This window comes from Protopterus annectens, chromosome 5.part1, assembly GCF_019279795.1.
Source record: "Protopterus annectens isolate FY-2018-M chromosome 5.part1, PAN1.0, whole genome shotgun sequence".
Taxonomy (NCBI): Eukaryota; Metazoa; Chordata; order Ceratodontiformes; family Protopteridae; genus Protopterus; species Protopterus annectens.
Genome location: NC_056736.1, coordinates 462,357,568 through 462,375,975, shown reverse-complemented (window position 1 = coordinate 462,375,975; position 18,408 = coordinate 462,357,568). Strand labels below are relative to the sequence as shown.

Here is an 18,408-nt window from a genome sequence, read left to right as displayed (position 1 = left end):
ACTTCTGTACCAGTAGTTTAATATAGACATAACATATAGTTCTAATACATTTGGTAACACAAGCAATTGCATCATGCTGTTATTCACAAATGGCATATAACTATTTACAACATTCTAGATAGCTGGGCTGGCAGTGTCTACTTTTGTTGCATTTCTATATAAATCATATTAATATCCTTAACTGACATATAGGTATTTGAAAAATTCAGTCTAGCTGGAGTGGTGGTATTTCCCTTGTGTCACAGTGGCAACAGAATTGTGCATGCTTTGAACAAGAAGTCATATTAAGGTGTAGTAGAATAGCTGAGTAGTCTTGAAGTAGGGAGATGGAGGGGAGTCAGAGAAATGTGGAAATATCCCAAGGGAAATTAATTAAGTTTAAAAGACCGCTATCTTTAAAAAGATGAGTTGTATGAGAAGGAAATGTTCCTATCTACATGTTGTTGATTACTGCTCATATCCTTCACAAAAACTACTGTATTGAAAACTATTATGTTAATCACGTGTATGTTTTTAAGGTACTAATTAGTTGTACTTTGTAAATATGTTGCTGACTATGTTGTATGGGAGCCATAAATCAACTGCTCAGACCACGTCAATCTACTACCCCAAGCCCAATAAAAACAAACTCCTCTGATAAACACAGCTTCTCAATTTAACAACCACTTCAGTAGCTCCATACTATCCCTAGTAAAAAAGGATATTAATTCTTATCTATCAATACCCGCAAATCAGAAAATAATCCCAATTCCTTCCAATTTCAGTCTATACAAACACATTACATAAAAACACTCCTATCCATACTTAAAAACTCTTCCACTGCTACTGACCAATTGCCCAATGAGTACCTCAAACTTGCTGCTGGCATTATTGCATACCCCATATCCATTCAATATGTGCCTATCCAACAATAGGCAACAATCCAACAATATGTGCCTAAACTATGGAAAGTGTCCCATGTGATACCTTTACGGGTCTATATTAGAACATCGAAGTGTTAAAACATCGAATGTTCTAATATCAACCCCTATTCAGCAAACGCTTGAAATAGCGAAGCTGCAGAACACTGAATATTTTCCTAGGGAAAGTATTCAGTGGGCAGTTTCTGCGGCTAGGCTATTTCCTCTTCTGTGGTGTAAAGGTGATGGACCGGGTTAAGGTAAGTGTGAAAATGGACCTAGGTAAGGTGAGTGTGTGATAGTTAGGGACCTTAGGGTTAGGGAGCAGGTAAGGTGAGTGTGCGATAGTTAGGGATCTTAAGGTTAGGGAGCAGGTAAGGTGAGTGTGCGATAGTTAGGGACCTTAGGGTTAGGGAGCAGGTAAGGTGATTGTAGGTTAGTTAGAGACCTTAGGGTTAGGGAGCATGTAAGGTGAGTGTGCATTAGTTAGGGACGTTAGGGTTAGGGTTGGGTTAAGATAAGTGGATAGCTAGTAGTGTATGTACGGTTTAGTTTAGGGTTTTGTGAAGTGTGTATGTGTGGATTATGTATTTTGGTGTGCTTGTGCTGTGTGTGTGTGTTTTCTTGGAACAGCAAATTTTTTCCCTTGGAAATAATTCGCTGTTCTGAGCGTTTGGGTATATCACATTTCGAAATTCCAAGGTTGAGCTTATGGTGTTCAATATTTTGGAATTTCGATAATGTAATATAGACCCTACCTTTACATAAAGGTAGCTCTTCTACAGAGCTTTCCAATTACAGACCAGTTGCATCTTCTCCCCATAGCAAAAATCCTTGAAAAATGTATTTACGCCCAACTACTTGACCACCTCCTCAAAAATAACCTCATATCGTCTTCCCAACATGGCTTCTGTCATAAACATATTATAACAACAGCTCTTGTCAGTTTCATTAACACTGCCAACCAACATAGAAACAATGGTCTACTCACCTCATTTATATTTCTCATCTTATCAAAGGCATTTGATACTGTTTTCCATGAAAAACCCATTGAGCTAGCTTCCCTTAACCTCTCTCAGTCAACCCTCACTTGGATGTTCTTTGTGTTTCACTGTTGCAGTCATTACATTTGGGTTATCTGCTTGCAGTAGTCCTCAGTCAGCCTGATTAACAAAGTCTTGGGTCCTGTGTCGGTTGCTGTCCCTTCTTCCATGATGTCAGGTCATCAGGGGTATAAAACATGCAGCCGATGCCATTACAACAGTCTTTCTTGCCGTGCGGAGCCCGAAGCAGAAGCAGTTCATAAGTGCCCATCGGCCGACTCATGAAATTTTTGTTTTTGAGTTTCAGAACCGAAGTCTTCAACTAAAGCTAAGTACCCCATTGGGGAAACTTTTTCTTGTTCCTTACTGATGTCAGTAAAAGTTAATGACTGCATTACTCCTTGAAAGCAAATACCTCATAAAGATTTTCATTTGTACTGTATTCCTTGCTTAGGCCCTGACCACGACGTACCTTGCTGTCGGTTTTGTGCTTTATTTAATCAGCGCACTATCCGTCGTCGGTATATTATCGCCTCTAAATATTTTGGTTCTCGGTTTAATTATCCAGAAATGTCGTTGGTTAGCCATCTGACTACTGGGATTCCAGAAAAACGCAAAGATAAAGACAGAGACAGGCCGCCAAGGTCCAAAACTGCCGATGATGCTTCTCCTAAGCCAGTCACCAGTTTGTCGGTACTCAGTGAGGTGCTTTTGCAGCCCCTGATACCCTCTACTTCTGATTCACAGGCATCTACTCAGACCCATTTGGAGTCCGGTATGCTGCGAGATGCTTCAACTATGGAACCTGCAGATGTCTCTACCTTGGATGGGTCCAGAGCCGCTGTGCAGGCACCGGCTTCTGAGAGTGTATTCAGGCCTACAGACTTGCATTTTAAACTGACACCTCCTTCTTCATTTAGGCCTAAATCTCGAACCATGCCTAGAAAACCGATGCCCAGGCCGCATGCTCAGACCTCTATGTCCAAAAAAACAAATGATAAAAATGGCTGAAGATCTTATAACTCTAATCAGGGGAAGCCAACCTCCCCCTTCTAAGAGACCTAGGACTGAAGTTGTTTATGAATCTTCTGACCAGGATTCTGATTTTTCTGATTCTTTTGATGATCTGGATTTGCCCTTATCTACTTATAAGGATTCTGATGCAGAGGACTCTATTCCCTCTGCTTCCCCTCCAAAGGATTTTTCTTTTGGTGAAACGTTACATACTCTAAGGGAGCATTTCCACTGGGAAAGCCAGGATTTTTCTGATTCAAAAAAGAGGCTTAGGGATTTCTTACTCCTGCCTCATCATAGGCCTTTAGCTATTCCTCCTGTACTAGACATTGGTGATGCTTTTTCAGAATCTAATTTGGCCCCTGATTCTTTGCCTCCTGCTCCCAGAAAACCTGACAGATATTACAAGGTTCCTGATTTACACAAGTTCCTTTTTAAAAATTCTATTGCGGTTCCAGAGACTATTTCAGAGGGATCCAAGGGCATTAAGACTTCTACTGCTAAAAATCCTACCCCTTCTGATAGAGACTCCAGGGCACTGGATAGATGGGGTAAGAAGGTTTATACTTCTGCAACCTTGGCCATTAGGGCTTTAAACTGCCAGTTTCATATGTTAAAGTATCAGCAACATGTTATTGGATTGCTTAAACAGAAAATGATGTTGATTCCTGACTGCAGAAAATAAAGAATTACAGGATTTAATGCATTCTGCTGAACAGGTTGGAAAACATTCTTTACAATGTGGGTTTGATTCATTAGAGGCCTCTTGCAGGGCTGCTGTTCATAGGTTCATGGGTTACTGGGTCTGTGCTCAGAAGCCATGCTTGGCTTAAGGGGCAATCTTTGCCTAATCATGTTAAAGTTAAATTGCTGGATGCTCCCTTAAATCAGGACCACCTGTTTGGCAACAAGGCTGAGGAAGTTCTTAAAAAGATGGAAGATAAAGCTAAATCTATGCAAATTGTTAAAGATTTCTTACAAGTTCAGCCTCCTAGATTTAGTAGGCCCTGACCCTCTAAGAATTGGTCCTTTCCAGCCCCTTCCACGTCTTCTCAAGCCAAACCCAGACACAGCAGAAACCCCAGGTTTCAGTCCCAGTGGACACATAAGAATAAGCAGTGGGGGTTTCCACACCCAAATCAGGGAGTAGTAAGACTCCCACCTATGGAAAACTGTCTCAATGACTTGCTTTTAAAACTTCCAAGCACTTCCCAACTAAATGCTCCTTTAGGCGGAAAGATCGGTCTGCAGGCCAAAAACTGGGAACTCATTACCCAGGACAAATGGGTTTTAAATATAGTGTCCCAAGGATACAGATTTCACTTCCATACCTTACCAACACCAAGCAGGTGGCCAGAGCTACCCCCAAATCAGTGGGCAGAGGCCCAAAATCAAGTACTCTTTCTCTTAAGCATGGGGGCTATTCAGTTGGTACCAGAAGAGGAAAAGGGACAAGGTTTCTATTCGAGACTTTTTCTGGTAACCAGAAAAGACAATAAATGGCGTCCTATCCTGGACCTTTCTACTCTAAATACTTTTCTGGTGATTCCAAAATTCAAGATGCTGACTCTTCACCAGCTGCTTCCTATGCTAGGCAAAGATGAATGGTTGGCAACACTAGACTTAAAAGAAGCATACCTGCACATCCCTATCAGGGAGTCTTGCAGAAGATACCTACACTTCAAAGCAGGCTACGTTCATTATCAGTTCTCTGCACTGCCCTTTGGCTTATCTACTGAGCTCAGGATATTCACAAAGTGCCTAGCTCCAGTGATTGCATTTTGCAGACAAAGAAATATTCAAATATACCCATACCTGGACAGTTGTCTAATTCAGGCAGAAAGCCAGGACATACTTTTGAATCATCTGGCCTTTGTTCAAAGGGTACTGACTTGTCTGGGGTACACCATAAATGAAAAGAAATCACACCTGGTACCCTGTAAACAAATTATATTCCTGGGAGAAAGCTTGAATACAACTTCTCAGATGGCTTTCCTCACGCCAGAGAAATGGATTCTTTTGACAACCTACTTCAAACAAGTGGCCACAAAAACAAAGTTATCAGCAAGGCAAATACTGCAAGCCTTTGGGTTCATGGCCTCCTGCATTCTTCTAATTCCATATGCAAGGCTGCATATGAGGAAACTGTAATGGTATCTCAAAAGCTTATTGTGTCAACATTCACAGGATCTAGACGCAATGATTCCTATCATACCTTGCCTATGCCTAGAGTTCCTTTGGTGGGCAGAGGCCTGCCACCAAAACAGGGGACTACCATTCACACTGCCCCCCTGCCACCCAAACCTTAACAACAGATGCATCAAACTATGCAGTGGGGGCTCACCTGGCAGTGAAGTGCATTCAGGGCAAATGGAACCCAAGTCAAATGCACCTACACATCAATCAAAAGGAAATGTTAGCTGTACAGAATGCTGTGACAGCCTTCAAGGACCACATTCTTCCAGGACAAATAATGGTAAAGACGGACAACACCACAGTCATGTGGTACATAAACAAGCAGGGGGGTACACACTCTTACCCCCTCTGCAGACTAGCCATGGCATTGTGGATCACAGCCTTGATCTACCAAGTGAATCTACAAGCTCAATTCCTGCCAGGAAAACTAAATACACTGCCAGATGGACTAAGCATAAACCTCATAGACCCACATGAGTGGAAACTGGAACCAAGGATTTTTAACATGTTGACAAGCAAATGGGGGGGTCCCAGCTATATACCTGTTTGCCTCTCCCCAGAACCATCAACTGGACAAATTTTGCACAAGGATTCCCCACAAACTAGCTTGGAAAGTGGATGCTCTATCTTTCAGCTGGAAAAGCCTATCAGTGTATGCCTTTCCTCCTCTGCCTCTACTCTACTAAAGATTAAACAGACAAGCCAAGGACGATTTTAATTGCACTAGACTGGCCACGCTAACACTGGTACCCTCTCCTGTGCAGTGTGTCATGCTTGGCCCCATGGCACCTGCCTCAGACTCCTTCCCTGTTGTCTCAGCAGGAGAACCAGATTCAGCACCCTCAGCTGGAAATCCTGAACCTAGCAACCTGGCTAATTACCTAATCTCTCCTTTACCACCCCTCAGTAAATCAGTGATGGATATCATTTTAGAGGCTAGGAGGCCTCATACTAGAAAATCTTATGCTGCAAAATGGAAAACATTTTGTACCTGGAACCAATCTCAAGGGATGAGCACAGCAGTGCCCAATTTACCTCAGATTCTACAATATTTGACTGAGATGCTCCATAAGGGCTTGTCCTTTTCCTCCATCAAAATTCATGCCGCAATCATTTCAGCTCATTATAGCACAGAGCCTCTCCTCTTCTCTCATCCACTGCTCAAGCAGTTCCACAGAGGAGCCAAAATATAAGGCCACCCAGGAGAGCTCCAACTCCAGCCTGGGACCTTAACTTTGTCTAGGAGAAACTCACTCTTCCTCCTTTCGAGCCAGCTGCTACTGCAGATTTAAAATTCCTTTCCTGGAAAACAGCTTTTCTTTTAGCAATCACTTCTGCAAGAAGGGTATCTGAATTACAAGCCCATATAGCAGTGGAGCCTTTCATCATCTTTCATGCAGACAGGGTGTCCCTCAGAACCAATCCCTCCTTCATGCCCAAGGTGGTATCCAGTGTGGCTCTTAATCAGTCTATTCATTTGCCTACCTTCTTTCCTAACCCACAGAACAAAGGAGAATGGATACTGCACTCCTTAGATGTGCACAGACAACTTAGATTCTACTTGGACAGGACTAAACCTCAAAGGAAATCTGAACAACTGCTGGTGGCATTTGCTGCAGGGACAGAGGAGAAAGCTATTTCAAAGCAAACCATTTCAAAATGGATAGGCCACTGCATTCATTTCTGCTATAAGCACCATAGAAAACCTATCCCACAGGGCATCAGACCCCATTCAACCAGGGCTGCATCTACCTCTACAGCCTTCCTCAGGGGCGTCCCTACAAAGGACATCCTAGAAGCTCCGCAGGATAAAAGTACAAAACTCCAGAACAATTCATAGGAGTGGAAGCCAGCCACAAGAACAGCTAAAATCACACAATGTTTTGAATTGTAGACAGTAGTAGTATACAATATTAAGTGATTTCTTCCCTCAATAATAGGGGACTTCCTCAGAAAAAAATCACGTATAGACACATAGAGAAGAAAACTCAGCCTTAAATAATAATCCCTTAATAAGGGATCAATTAAAATTTTAAAAATTTAAAGAAATATACCACATTAAAATCCCATATAAATAACTGCATACTCAAATAAAACAAAAATAGAATGCAAATAAAACAAATGTCCAAATGAAACCCAAAAATAATCAATACTTTGATCTGAACATCCGTCTAAAAAATCCAACTAATAATTTTAACAGTAGGTTGACCTAAATATACCTGGAAGTGACCACAAATAAAATATGATGTTGCAGATATAGCATTAAAACAGTGAGTTAAAATGTAAAACACCAAATATAAAATGGATGTTTTATGAAGTATTGTCATAGATGGAGACATTAAATTGTGTCAGTTAAAAGAACATTAAAAACAAGTGTTAACCCCAATGTCTAACCTAATATATGTCTCAGTTTCCTAGAAGCTGCTACCTGGAGTTCTGTACATACTTTCACCAAGCATTAACATTTGCCAATTTTCTCTAAATCCAGAGCTGGTTTTTCCACTGTAGTCTTGCGGAGCCTTATAGCTGGTCCTTATTCTATTTAAATTCCTCCTCCCAAACTTAGCTTTGGGAATCTACCCAAATGTAATGACTACAACAGTGAAACATGAAGACATAGTACAGCTGTGTACACTTACCATAAATGTAGATGTTTGAGTGTATTCACTGTTGCAGTCCTGGCTACCCTCCCTCCAGCCACCTTTCTTTTTTTGGCTATACCTCTACTCTCACTTACTATGCTCAAAAAGCTTTTTGGTGTATTTGCTTTTTTGTTGGCGGTATATACTTGTATTATAGATTTAATTGCTTCCCATTAGGGGGGCACCTGACATCTGGGGCAAGAAAAACTGATGTAATGGAGTTGGCTGCATGTTTTATACCCCTGAAGACCTGACGTCATGGAAGAAGGGACAGCAACCGACGCAGGACCCAAGACTTTGTTAATCAGGCCGACTGAGGGCTACTGCAAGCAGATAACCCAAATGTAATGACTGCAACAGTGAGTACACTCGAACATCTACATTTATGGTAAGTGTACACAACTGTACTACTTTCTCTAGCTACCTACCTAATCGTCAACAGGCAGTTAAATGGCAAAATGAACTCTCTTCACTCATACCTGTCTCTATTGGTGTTCCCCAACGGTCTAGTCTTGGTCCTCTCCTCTTCACCATATTCACAAACAATCTATGTACAGCCACCCAACATACTACAATAGTTCAATAACCCAATGACTCCAACCTCGTATGCTCTGCTTCAACCCTTCCTGCTCTTCTTAAAAGAAAACAACAATCCTTTCTGGACATTGAAAAATACATTTCCAACACACAACTGATTCTTAATCCTAATAAAACAAACTAATGCCTTTCTCCAGTAGCAAAAAAATCAAACAATACCATAATTCAACCAGTTGATCATACAAAGCTATTAGGGGATCACCATATACAAAGATCTTAACTTTGATAAACATTTAGTTCTTGTCATCAAGAAAGTTCATTTCAAGCTAGGTTCTCTATATAGAATAAAGCCCTTTCTGACTGATTCCACTAGACAAGCTATCACCTTCTATCAACTTTCTTATGTGCCTCATCCATTTTCATTAATTTAAGAAATTGTGATTAAATAAACTAGAATCCTGCTATTATAAAGTAGCCATATTTGCTTCCAACCAACCAGCAGGAACACATCACTGTAAAGTACTACACCAACTCAACTGGATGGAACTTCCCAATCTTTTAACCTTTAAACAACTAATTCTAACCCATTCCACCCTGTATCACCCCGACAACTGTCCATCAATTAGCAACCTAGTGCAGCCACTCTCCAGCAGTGGAATCTTAAATTCTTCTAATAAATTATGTCTGAAGGTCATTAAGTCAACTAATTTCTACAGGGGTTCCTTGTATTCATACAGAATAGCTAAAGCTTGGAAAGACACACCTCAAAATATACTTAACACTAGCAACACTACCAAATTCAAATATCTACTTAGGGAAATTTTTAACAACCCTTGGCTTTGTTCCTGCATTCATCCTGGCTAACTGCACCATACAAGCAGACTCTATTTTCCTTCACTTATCTCTCTCTTCCCTTATTCCTCTCTTAACATAGTCCCTCCCTAATACTCCAACTTCTCCTGTATTCATATGCCAGCCTCGATTTTATCTTCTTAGTTATCAGTTTCTCCAGCCAAAGTGCTTTTGATTTTTGTCTTATTTATTATTGTACTACCTACTTTTAACCAATCTTGCTATTTTACATTATGTATTTTACACTAATACCCTATTACTGTACTGTTAAAGTATTGTACTCTGTGGAGCTTTTCTCCCCAAGTCTCCACTGAATGTGGGCTATTTCAGGCCCAGTCAGACTTTTCCAGTAAACAAATGGAAATAAATAAATAAATACATCTTTTTACTGGAATTTGTGATCTGTCTGTATGTAGAGTTTTCTCCATGGGCCTCCACTGAAAATGGCTTCTTCGACCCAGTCGGACTATCCCAGTAAACAAATGTCAAATAAATAACATAAAAAATAAAAATGGGGCAATAAAAAGGTACAATAATATTCTGTAAAAAGAGTTCAGGGGAGACAGGACATATCATGTTTGACAGAAAGGTGTATTGTCTGACTTGATAGGCATTTTTAAGGTAATACTTTGGGAACAAGTGTGACGGATATAGAGTAAATCTTATGAGGATAAGAAATTAGCTGCTGGTTAATTAGAACCTGTAGCTTGTCCAGCAGTTAAAAAAATATGCAAATCTATGGTGGCCCATTTGATCCTCATTTGCCATCAATGTCCATAGGTCACATATGTCTGTGTAATATGTTTATACTGTTCCCTCTTATTAATTACTGTTGTGTGTGCTTTGATAGGTACAGCTATTTCAAATGCATGATCAGTGTGCCGATCTAATACTGGACATTATTTTTCTATTTTTTATAGAAAAAGCTATGATTCGGCCTGCAAAAAGCATGGATTCGCTCTGCTCATTGCCTGTGGAAGGTACGTAGCTTCTAGTATGACATTGTGAATTGGTCTGCAGAGAGTGAAAGCAGCATAAGCAGGTATGCACAGGACTGGCAGAATCAGAACGACAGTGTTAGAAGGCAATACACTGTAAATAGGTGAATAAACAAAGTATAAGATGCATTTCTTTACTATGCAGTGGCTTCAGAGATAAACCAGGAACTACTAACATGGTTTACTTAGTATTTGCTATCATGGATACATAATTGTAACAGTTCATTATCTGTCATTGTGTATTTATATGTGCTAATGTACTGTTACAAGGAGTCCCCTCACCCCTTTTTTTCTTAATTTGCTAAATTGATTATTGTAAGAAAAAATGTGGTTTGTGAACAGATGTTCCGTCAGTATATAGTAACTGTGCAGACACGATTTCTCATATAATATATATATATATATATATATATATATATATATATATATATATATATATATATATATATATATATATATATATATCAATATATATATTTATATATCCCTTACCAACCCCAGCTATACTGAATGTTTAATACTGTATCCTGTCCAGATCATTTTGGTGCAAAAAGAGCTGTGAGGAGCTAAAACTGCCTCAGCATATAGTAATAGTGTGTTTTATTGGCATTATTGTGAGAGGAGATGTATGAGGTGATTCTTTGTAGTGTAGCAGAGAAAACTGAAAGAGGAAGCAACCACAGTTACATGAATGATAAGTCCATATGCTCTGTTCTATGGCAATGTGAGAAGCCCCAGACAGACTGTTGTTTGACAGAGGGGTATTATGCCATTCAAATCCATGAAGTGAAGTTAATGGGAGCCCCTGAGTGACATGCGCTGTCCTGATGGGAGATACATACTTAATATTCTTTGCAACTGCGTACCAATTAATGAACAGGCTTTGAAAAGACTAGTGATGGTGGGTGGGAAGGAGAGGAATGAAGCATTGCTTCCTCATCTCAACCAGGGTGCAGGGATATGGAGGATATAGCGGGTGCACACCAACATTATATATTCAGGTGGTTAAACCAGACTGGTGACAAATGGAGGTGAAATAGTGCTAGCAGGACAAGCACTGACAAGCATGATCTCACAGTATAGGCATGGTGGCCTCTTCACAACACCATTGCAACTCCCTCAAAGATGTAATCCATCATGTCAGAAATCTGGTTAAGGCACACTGTAAAAAGTCTGAGGCAGCTCAGGCAGCATCCATGATGCTGGGGCCAAGACACACTGATCTCTGCATGTACTTCAGTCTTGTGATGAAATAACCACCTGCAAACAAACAGAGCAGGAGGTAGCTGGTAGACCTCTAATCTTGGGGGGGGGGGTTAGGCCAGGCAAGGAGTACACAGATCAAGGAAGGACACTGGTCAGCAGATAATAATCCAGCTGCCATTGAGCATAAAAAAAAAAACACATAATCAAATCGGGATTACAGCAAAGCAGAATGTCTCTTTATACCAATGTTTTTTTCAGAGGTATGTGGATGCATGCAGGACTTTCCCCAATTTAAAAATTTACCTTCGAGATTTCACCAAGCCCAGTTTTAGTGTATTTATGCACTCACTGAACTATCCATAAGCCCCTTAGCCTAAAACCAGTGGAGATTTTGCCTACCAAAGTTGATGGACATCTTTAGTACTAGGGGAATTAGCCATGCATGTATTGATAAGTTGTATTATATCTTTTAAATGGGTATAAAATCCCATGTCTCCAAATGCCATTTTGAATCACAAAACAGTTTAAAATAGCATCCAACAAAAAATTTAATTTAGACCTTTGTCTTCCCATGCGGGAAACTGTTTCACATGCACCCGTACCTGTTATAAGCAACTTTTACATTGCTGCACTTGATGGAATGGGAGATTTCTCCATTGCATTCACCTTTGCCATGAGTGCAGTTTGCATTGTCTCTGCATAATCAGTCCTCATGTAACCTCCATAATACCTTTGTAAGCCATATTTTACTGATGAGCTGTTTGAACTCTCTACCTGAATACTGCATAATATTAAGAAGGCCACTTAAGTTTTGTATGGCTAGGTCTTTCCTGCAAAGTATTCCTAAGCTCTCACTGAGCCTTCTTGGTTAATGGTGTGTGCAAGATCTGCCTTCTAGTCTAGGGAGTTTTTTTTATATATTATACTTTGTGATGTAAAATGAATCTGCTTTTTATGTGGATTTGTGAGCTATCCTGTCTTGCATGTGATTATTTTTCTTATTGCTTTCCATTCTCTCTTCTCTCTGCCCTTGTTTAGTTCATAAGAGCTAAGTAGTCTCTGTGAAAATGAAACTGCTTCCAAGCTATGAGTCTCTTTTCATATAAGCTGCACTTTATTGGTACTGTACTCATCTAAAGTAAAAAAAATAAAGTATGAGTTTAATTTGTCACACTTCTCTTTTCCAGAAGAAGAGAAGAAAAGCTCTCATTTTAAGAACTCAGCATCAACAGGGGGGTTCTTTATCCCCTCACTGAAATCTAATACCATTGGCATGGGTGGCTCTTGTGAGTTTCGTAAAGCAGAAGCCAGGTGGATTCAGGAAGAAGTTCAGGGAGCTGCAGGAGGAAATGATCCAATCAAGGAGAAGGCAATCATGAAGACACCACAGCCAAAGCCTTTACCTGAGCAACTTAAAGTCTTCAGAGGGGAGGACCTCAAGTGTGAACCAACATCACCAAAAACAAGGAGAATGTTTTACCCATCAAGTGATGGCTGCACAAAAGCCAATTTCCCTGGCAGCTTGTTTCCACTTGAGGCATCTCCAAGGCATCAGCGGAAAGCCCTCAACATCTCAGAGCCATTTGCTGTATCGGTGCCTCTACGGGTATCAGCTGTTATCAACAGTAACAGCACTCCTTGTCGGAATCCATCTAAAGAAAAGTCGTCTGTAAGTAGTCAGGAGGAAGCTACGTCCCGAGATGATCTGGAGTGTGGTGCTTCTACTTGCAGTTCTGAAGATCAGCAAGACAGTAAAACTACAACAAGCAACTCCTCTGTCTTTACTACTGACAAATCCAATGGTAAGCTTTAGATTCCATGATGTATCAATCTGGCAGCATTGTCTGCTAAATAAATTTAACAGATTTCCTGATTATACAAACTGCAATCATATTTAAATAGTAGCAATGATCAGCTCAAAATTAAATTGTGACTTCTGGGGTGAAAAGCTAGGAATACAGACTGCAAATGTCAGAAGTCTGTGTGTGTTATAAAATCTATGTCATTTCCTAAAGAGTCTATATACAAATGAAAAAAAAAAAAAACAAAGTAATAACACAAGAAAGACAAACATCATATCAGCCAGTAACTAAAATATGAACCATGGTAACCAGCACATAAAAATATGAAGGCCTCCATACTTAAAGTATGAACGGTTTGCATAACTATAATCAAAAAAGGCCTCAACAAGTGAAAGTCAACCAGTTTTACAAACAATAAAAACAGTAAAATTGTACTTTTGCAGGGAGGCAGGATTCCTGTCCCCCAAAGTAAGGATCTACATCTCCACACCCTCAGCTCCTTAAACATAACTTTAAGATAGCTGCATCCTGAGGAAAAAGAGAAATCCACCAAGATACAGAAATCTCTGTCTTTACAGTGTTAATTATAAGTCTTTCAATTACAAGCCTGGCATCCAGTATGAAGTATACATTAAAATGTAGTAAAGTACTTAAAAATAAAATAAAAAGAACTGATGTAGCAACTGTACCATTACTAGGGATGGGGCAAAGGGGGGGGGGGGTCACCCAGAGCACAAGCTTTTCATGGGGTGAAATTGGCAATGTTTAGTAATTACTGCTTAGGAGTACATGTAGTAGTGGGATTCAGTTAAGCTGCTGCAGTCCTGCACTTGCACTATACCAGCAATCCTTAAGCAGTGCAAAATGAACGTTTAGCAGATTATATAGATCCCTACTGAAATGTCGGACACAAAATGTTGATTCTGGACATGCAAAAAAAAAAAAAAAAATGACTGACTGAAACAGGAGACGAAAAGTGAATGTCACTTCTTTTTTTGCAGGGTGATTTGCCCCCTGCACCTGCAATGTGGGAGGCAAGCCCCCCACACATCCCACACTTACATATCTCAACTCCCAGATCATCATACATTAGAGAAAAGGGAATATTCTCAGAAAAGGCATTCTTTGACTTAACATATGAGTCCAGATTTTCAGCCAGTCAGTCTCCACATTGCAGCACTTGCCAATGTGTGTCTCAACCTATCAAATAGTTATGGATTAGACTCTAGCAAAAAGATACAGTTTACAGTTTTAAAGGTGTTCTGGTCTTCAACATGAAAAGATGTTTTTTTGCTGCTCAACTTTTCAACTTCAGGTTGAGGGTGCAACAGTGTAGGGACTGCCCAGAATGCTAAATGACCAAGCAACAACTCTGGCAACTCTTTCCTAGCACCCCCATTTCGAAAACTGCATCCTTTCCCTACCATGATGTAAATGCCATGTTCTCTATTACCATTAACCTCAATGTTTGTTTTGATGTGACAAACCAGTACTGCTGTCTTCACATCTGTATGGCCAACCCACCAGCTGCAGTGGACCAACAGTGTACTTGTCTGACCATGGCTGCACATTACAGTTCATTCAGGAAGCTGACATGGATACGACAGGGTGCTTTACAAATAAACAGCTTTCCCCTCCATCAACTATCTGTACTCTATCAATCTGTTTAATAACTACTCATGTTAACAAACTATGTGCCAACTATTCCATTGGATTTTCTCACAAGTAAAGATAACCAACATTTTTGAAGTCTGTTATGGTACTTTTGTTGTTGAGAGCAGTAACTTTCAAAGGACAACTTAAAAACTGTGATTATTTTGTTTCTTATATTGTGACTACTACAGAACCAGACACAAAAAAGAGAGACTTTTGGTGCTAACTGCAAGTACTTTTTGCTGAATTTTCTAATTTTTGATGATTTTGGTTGTTTTTACCTACACTTCTCAGAAAGCTTGAAAAGTAGACTCATTACTTATTTCACTGTATTTCTGCCTGTAAGTTGTTTTCCAGTTGTGCACTTGCCTTGCTTTATTTAAAAAGTTTAAATTTTCAAATTTCTAAATTTGCAAAGTTTTGAGTTTACTGTTCGGGCTATACACTTAAGTGCCTTTCTGTGCTTATTTACTTTATAACTGCTCTGTTTAACCTGATTTAACAAAAAAAATCTATCTTGTTTGCTAATTTCCCACCTTTTCTAACTAGAATAGTCCAGTTTCCAGGTTTTGCTGATTTCAGGACTTTAGTTTCAGTGTTCAGAGCTATCAAGACCTTGCTGTGGTAGAGGGAGGTCCTACTGCTTACCAGTGAGAGTGGGTGCATTTTACTGCCTATCTAACACTAGAGGAGTGATTTCCAACTCTGAAATTGCAATTTTATTGGCCATTTTGGGCTGATTTCTATCCCTTTCAACTTTGCGCACTATGCGGCTAAGGTATTCCCTTAGAACTAGCTAGTTTATCAGCAGTAGTACTAAAATCTGTATACCTGTGACTAGCACTTGCTCTAAAAACTCACTAAAAAGCACTAGGAAGCCTTAATTTATTACAAGCACTCAACTCTCCTTAGAAATAAAGAGAAAATAGTCGTAGGCACTAGACAGCCTACATTTGCAAGTGTCTTGCCAAAAAGTAAGGGAAAACAGCTCCTGTACTACACAAAGAAAGCACCTAAGCAGGCATGTCCAAGGGTCAGCTTCCGGTGATTTCTCTTGTCCACCAGGTGAATTTGGGCATACTGGGGCAATGTAGCAATTGCCTCATGTACACAGACAACCCTCTCCTCCTACCACCAAACACTACAACCTGTGAGAGATGCACTTACATAACCAAACTGGAAACAAAGCTCTCTCCAGCCAAGATTGTGCTAGACAGTCAAGAGGAGAGGGTTAACATCCACACAACACCTCAAGCAACACATAGTCCTTCAAAACCCACACCACCAAAGCCCACACAAAGTATCACAAAACCCACATATGTGGAGGCTCTTAACATTAATCTGCCCAAGCAACAAGGACCTCTGAATCTGAAACGTAAACAAACACAACCCCCAAACAAAACCAAAGCGTCACATTGCTCACAACACCAGTGTACCACCCAACACCAGCCCCTAAGGCAAGACAACGTACCCAATACTTTTGTCACAGGTGACTCTATAGCCAGGCACACTGATGTCCTACTCACCAGGCTGAACAAGGAGAAAATTACAGTTAGTTGCCTGTTGGCTGCCAGGCTCCACCACATAATGCATGCACTCAAGCCACAACAGGTACAAATATGACCCTGTCATTCTACATGTTGGAGTGAATGACTTGAGATGTACCTCCCTGGACTACATGAAAAGAGACATGGAAGAGCTCTCGGATCATGTAACCCAGGCAGGTATGACCCTAGCCCTGAGTAGCATCCTTCCATCGCCCAGAATGATACCACAGTATAAGGACAAAATGATTAACTTCAATAATTGGCAAAGCTTCTGGTGTAATTCAAAGGGAATCCAGTATCTGTCTGCCTGGTACAACATGATCGACAAACCATGATGCTTTGCAAGAGATGGTTTGCACTTGTTGCCCCTGGGATTCAGGTTACTGGCTAAGGCTCTTGCCACCCCTATAGTGCCTTTTTTAGGCAAGGTTTAAAGGACAAAACTACCACCATAACGGGTACAAGCAAGCAAAATCTGAAGGTAATGCTACTCAATGCTAGAAGTCTAAACCTCAAGATGCACTCTCTTGAGGCTCTCCTAAAAATGAAGAACATTGATATCTGTGCAGTAACTGAGACCTGGTTCAAAGCTCCAGAGAGCACCCCTGCAATACCAGGCCATAATTTGTACGACACTTTGCAGCCACCAATCCAGGACCGAAACACTAAAGGATATTCTCAGCTCCAGGGAGGTTGCCCAACACAATGCATCTGAAATTCTCCAGGTGCAACTAACACTAGGTAAGACTGTGATACAAATTGTAGCTTGCTACAGATCCCCCACCATGCCCCAAAATTCTCACTACACCTTTCTAAACATACTGTAAAATATTAAGATACAACCAAACACCCTAATACTGGGTGATTTCAACTACCCTGCCATTAACTGGGAAAACTACTCCTGTAACAACACCTTTGCTCAAGGGTTCTTGGAATTCATAAATTCCAACGCCCTAGAGCAACTGATTCATAGTCCCACCAGGGGTACCAATATTCTAGACCTGGTCATTACCAACATGGGAGATTGATGCTCCACACCAGTGGTCACCCCCTCGTTGGTCAGATCAGACCATAAGCTAATCACCCTTGACATCCACATCTCATCCCCACCCCACTTTAAGGAAACCACCGTAAAAAACTTCTCCAAAGCCAACTTCATGCTTCTCAAATCAGAAGTAACAAACTTCATGACACCCATGCAGATGAGAACTGGAAGTTCAACTGCTGAATCCTACACTAAGGTGCTGTACGAGCACATCCACTTGTGCATGGACTGAGCCATCCCAAATAGAACCAAAATGCTGTCCTCTAAAAAAGGAAGTCAATCTGGTGGTCCCCTGCCATAAACAAGCTGTACAACAGAAGGAAGAAACTGTTCCAAAAAAGAGGAAGAACCCAGGATTCAAAAAACTCCCTCACCATCCTCAGTAGAAAGCTGAGATCCCTCAAAAAATCTTCCAAAGCTAGTTATTAAAACAAAATTGCCAAAGATTCCAAAGACAACCACAAGGCATTATGTAGCCATGTCAGGAATCAAAATGGCAGCACTCAGATCTGCTCTGAGCTACAGCAGAATGTCACTAGATATACTGATCCCAAGGATACTGCCAATATCCTGGCAGATCGATTCAGTGCCAACATCACCCCCCTTCTCACCTCCTATAGGGCCCATCTCAATACTGAAAGAATGCCAAATTCCAGTAATCATGGCCACTCAGGTAAAAATGCACTCTCCAAAGCCAAGAATATAGCATCCATGGGACCAGACAACATAGGTTCATAGGTTCATAGGTTCATAGGTTGGTACTAGGCTATCAGCCCATAACAATTCCCTGGCTATTTCTTCCCACATTATTTACTTTCCTGGACCCTCTTGAAGAGAGTCTCTGGGTCAAAAATAAACACCTCTTACAAGGCTCAAACCAAGGACCCTGCACATCATAGACAAAGGGATTTACCAGTAAGCCATGATAGATGCCGGGCTCTGTACTGCATGAATTACAAAATGAACTGGCACCT

At 40.6% G+C, this 18,408-nt stretch overlaps 1 protein-coding gene across 2 annotated transcripts in view; it reads left to right on the top strand.

Moving 5' to 3' along the window:
* The window catches only part of ARHGAP31 (Rho GTPase activating protein 31), an 870,295-nt gene that overhangs the window by 811,314 nt on the left and 40,573 nt on the right, over nt 1-18,408 (top strand). For both annotated transcript variants that reach the window (XM_044073118.1, XM_044073119.1), the window contains exons 9-10: nt 10,104-10,163; nt 12,575-13,189. In XM_044073118.1, the coding sequence (XP_043929053.1) occupies nt 10,104-10,163; nt 12,575-13,189 (675 nt within the window). The remainder of the gene's footprint in view (nt 1-10,103; nt 10,164-12,574; nt 13,190-18,408) is intronic.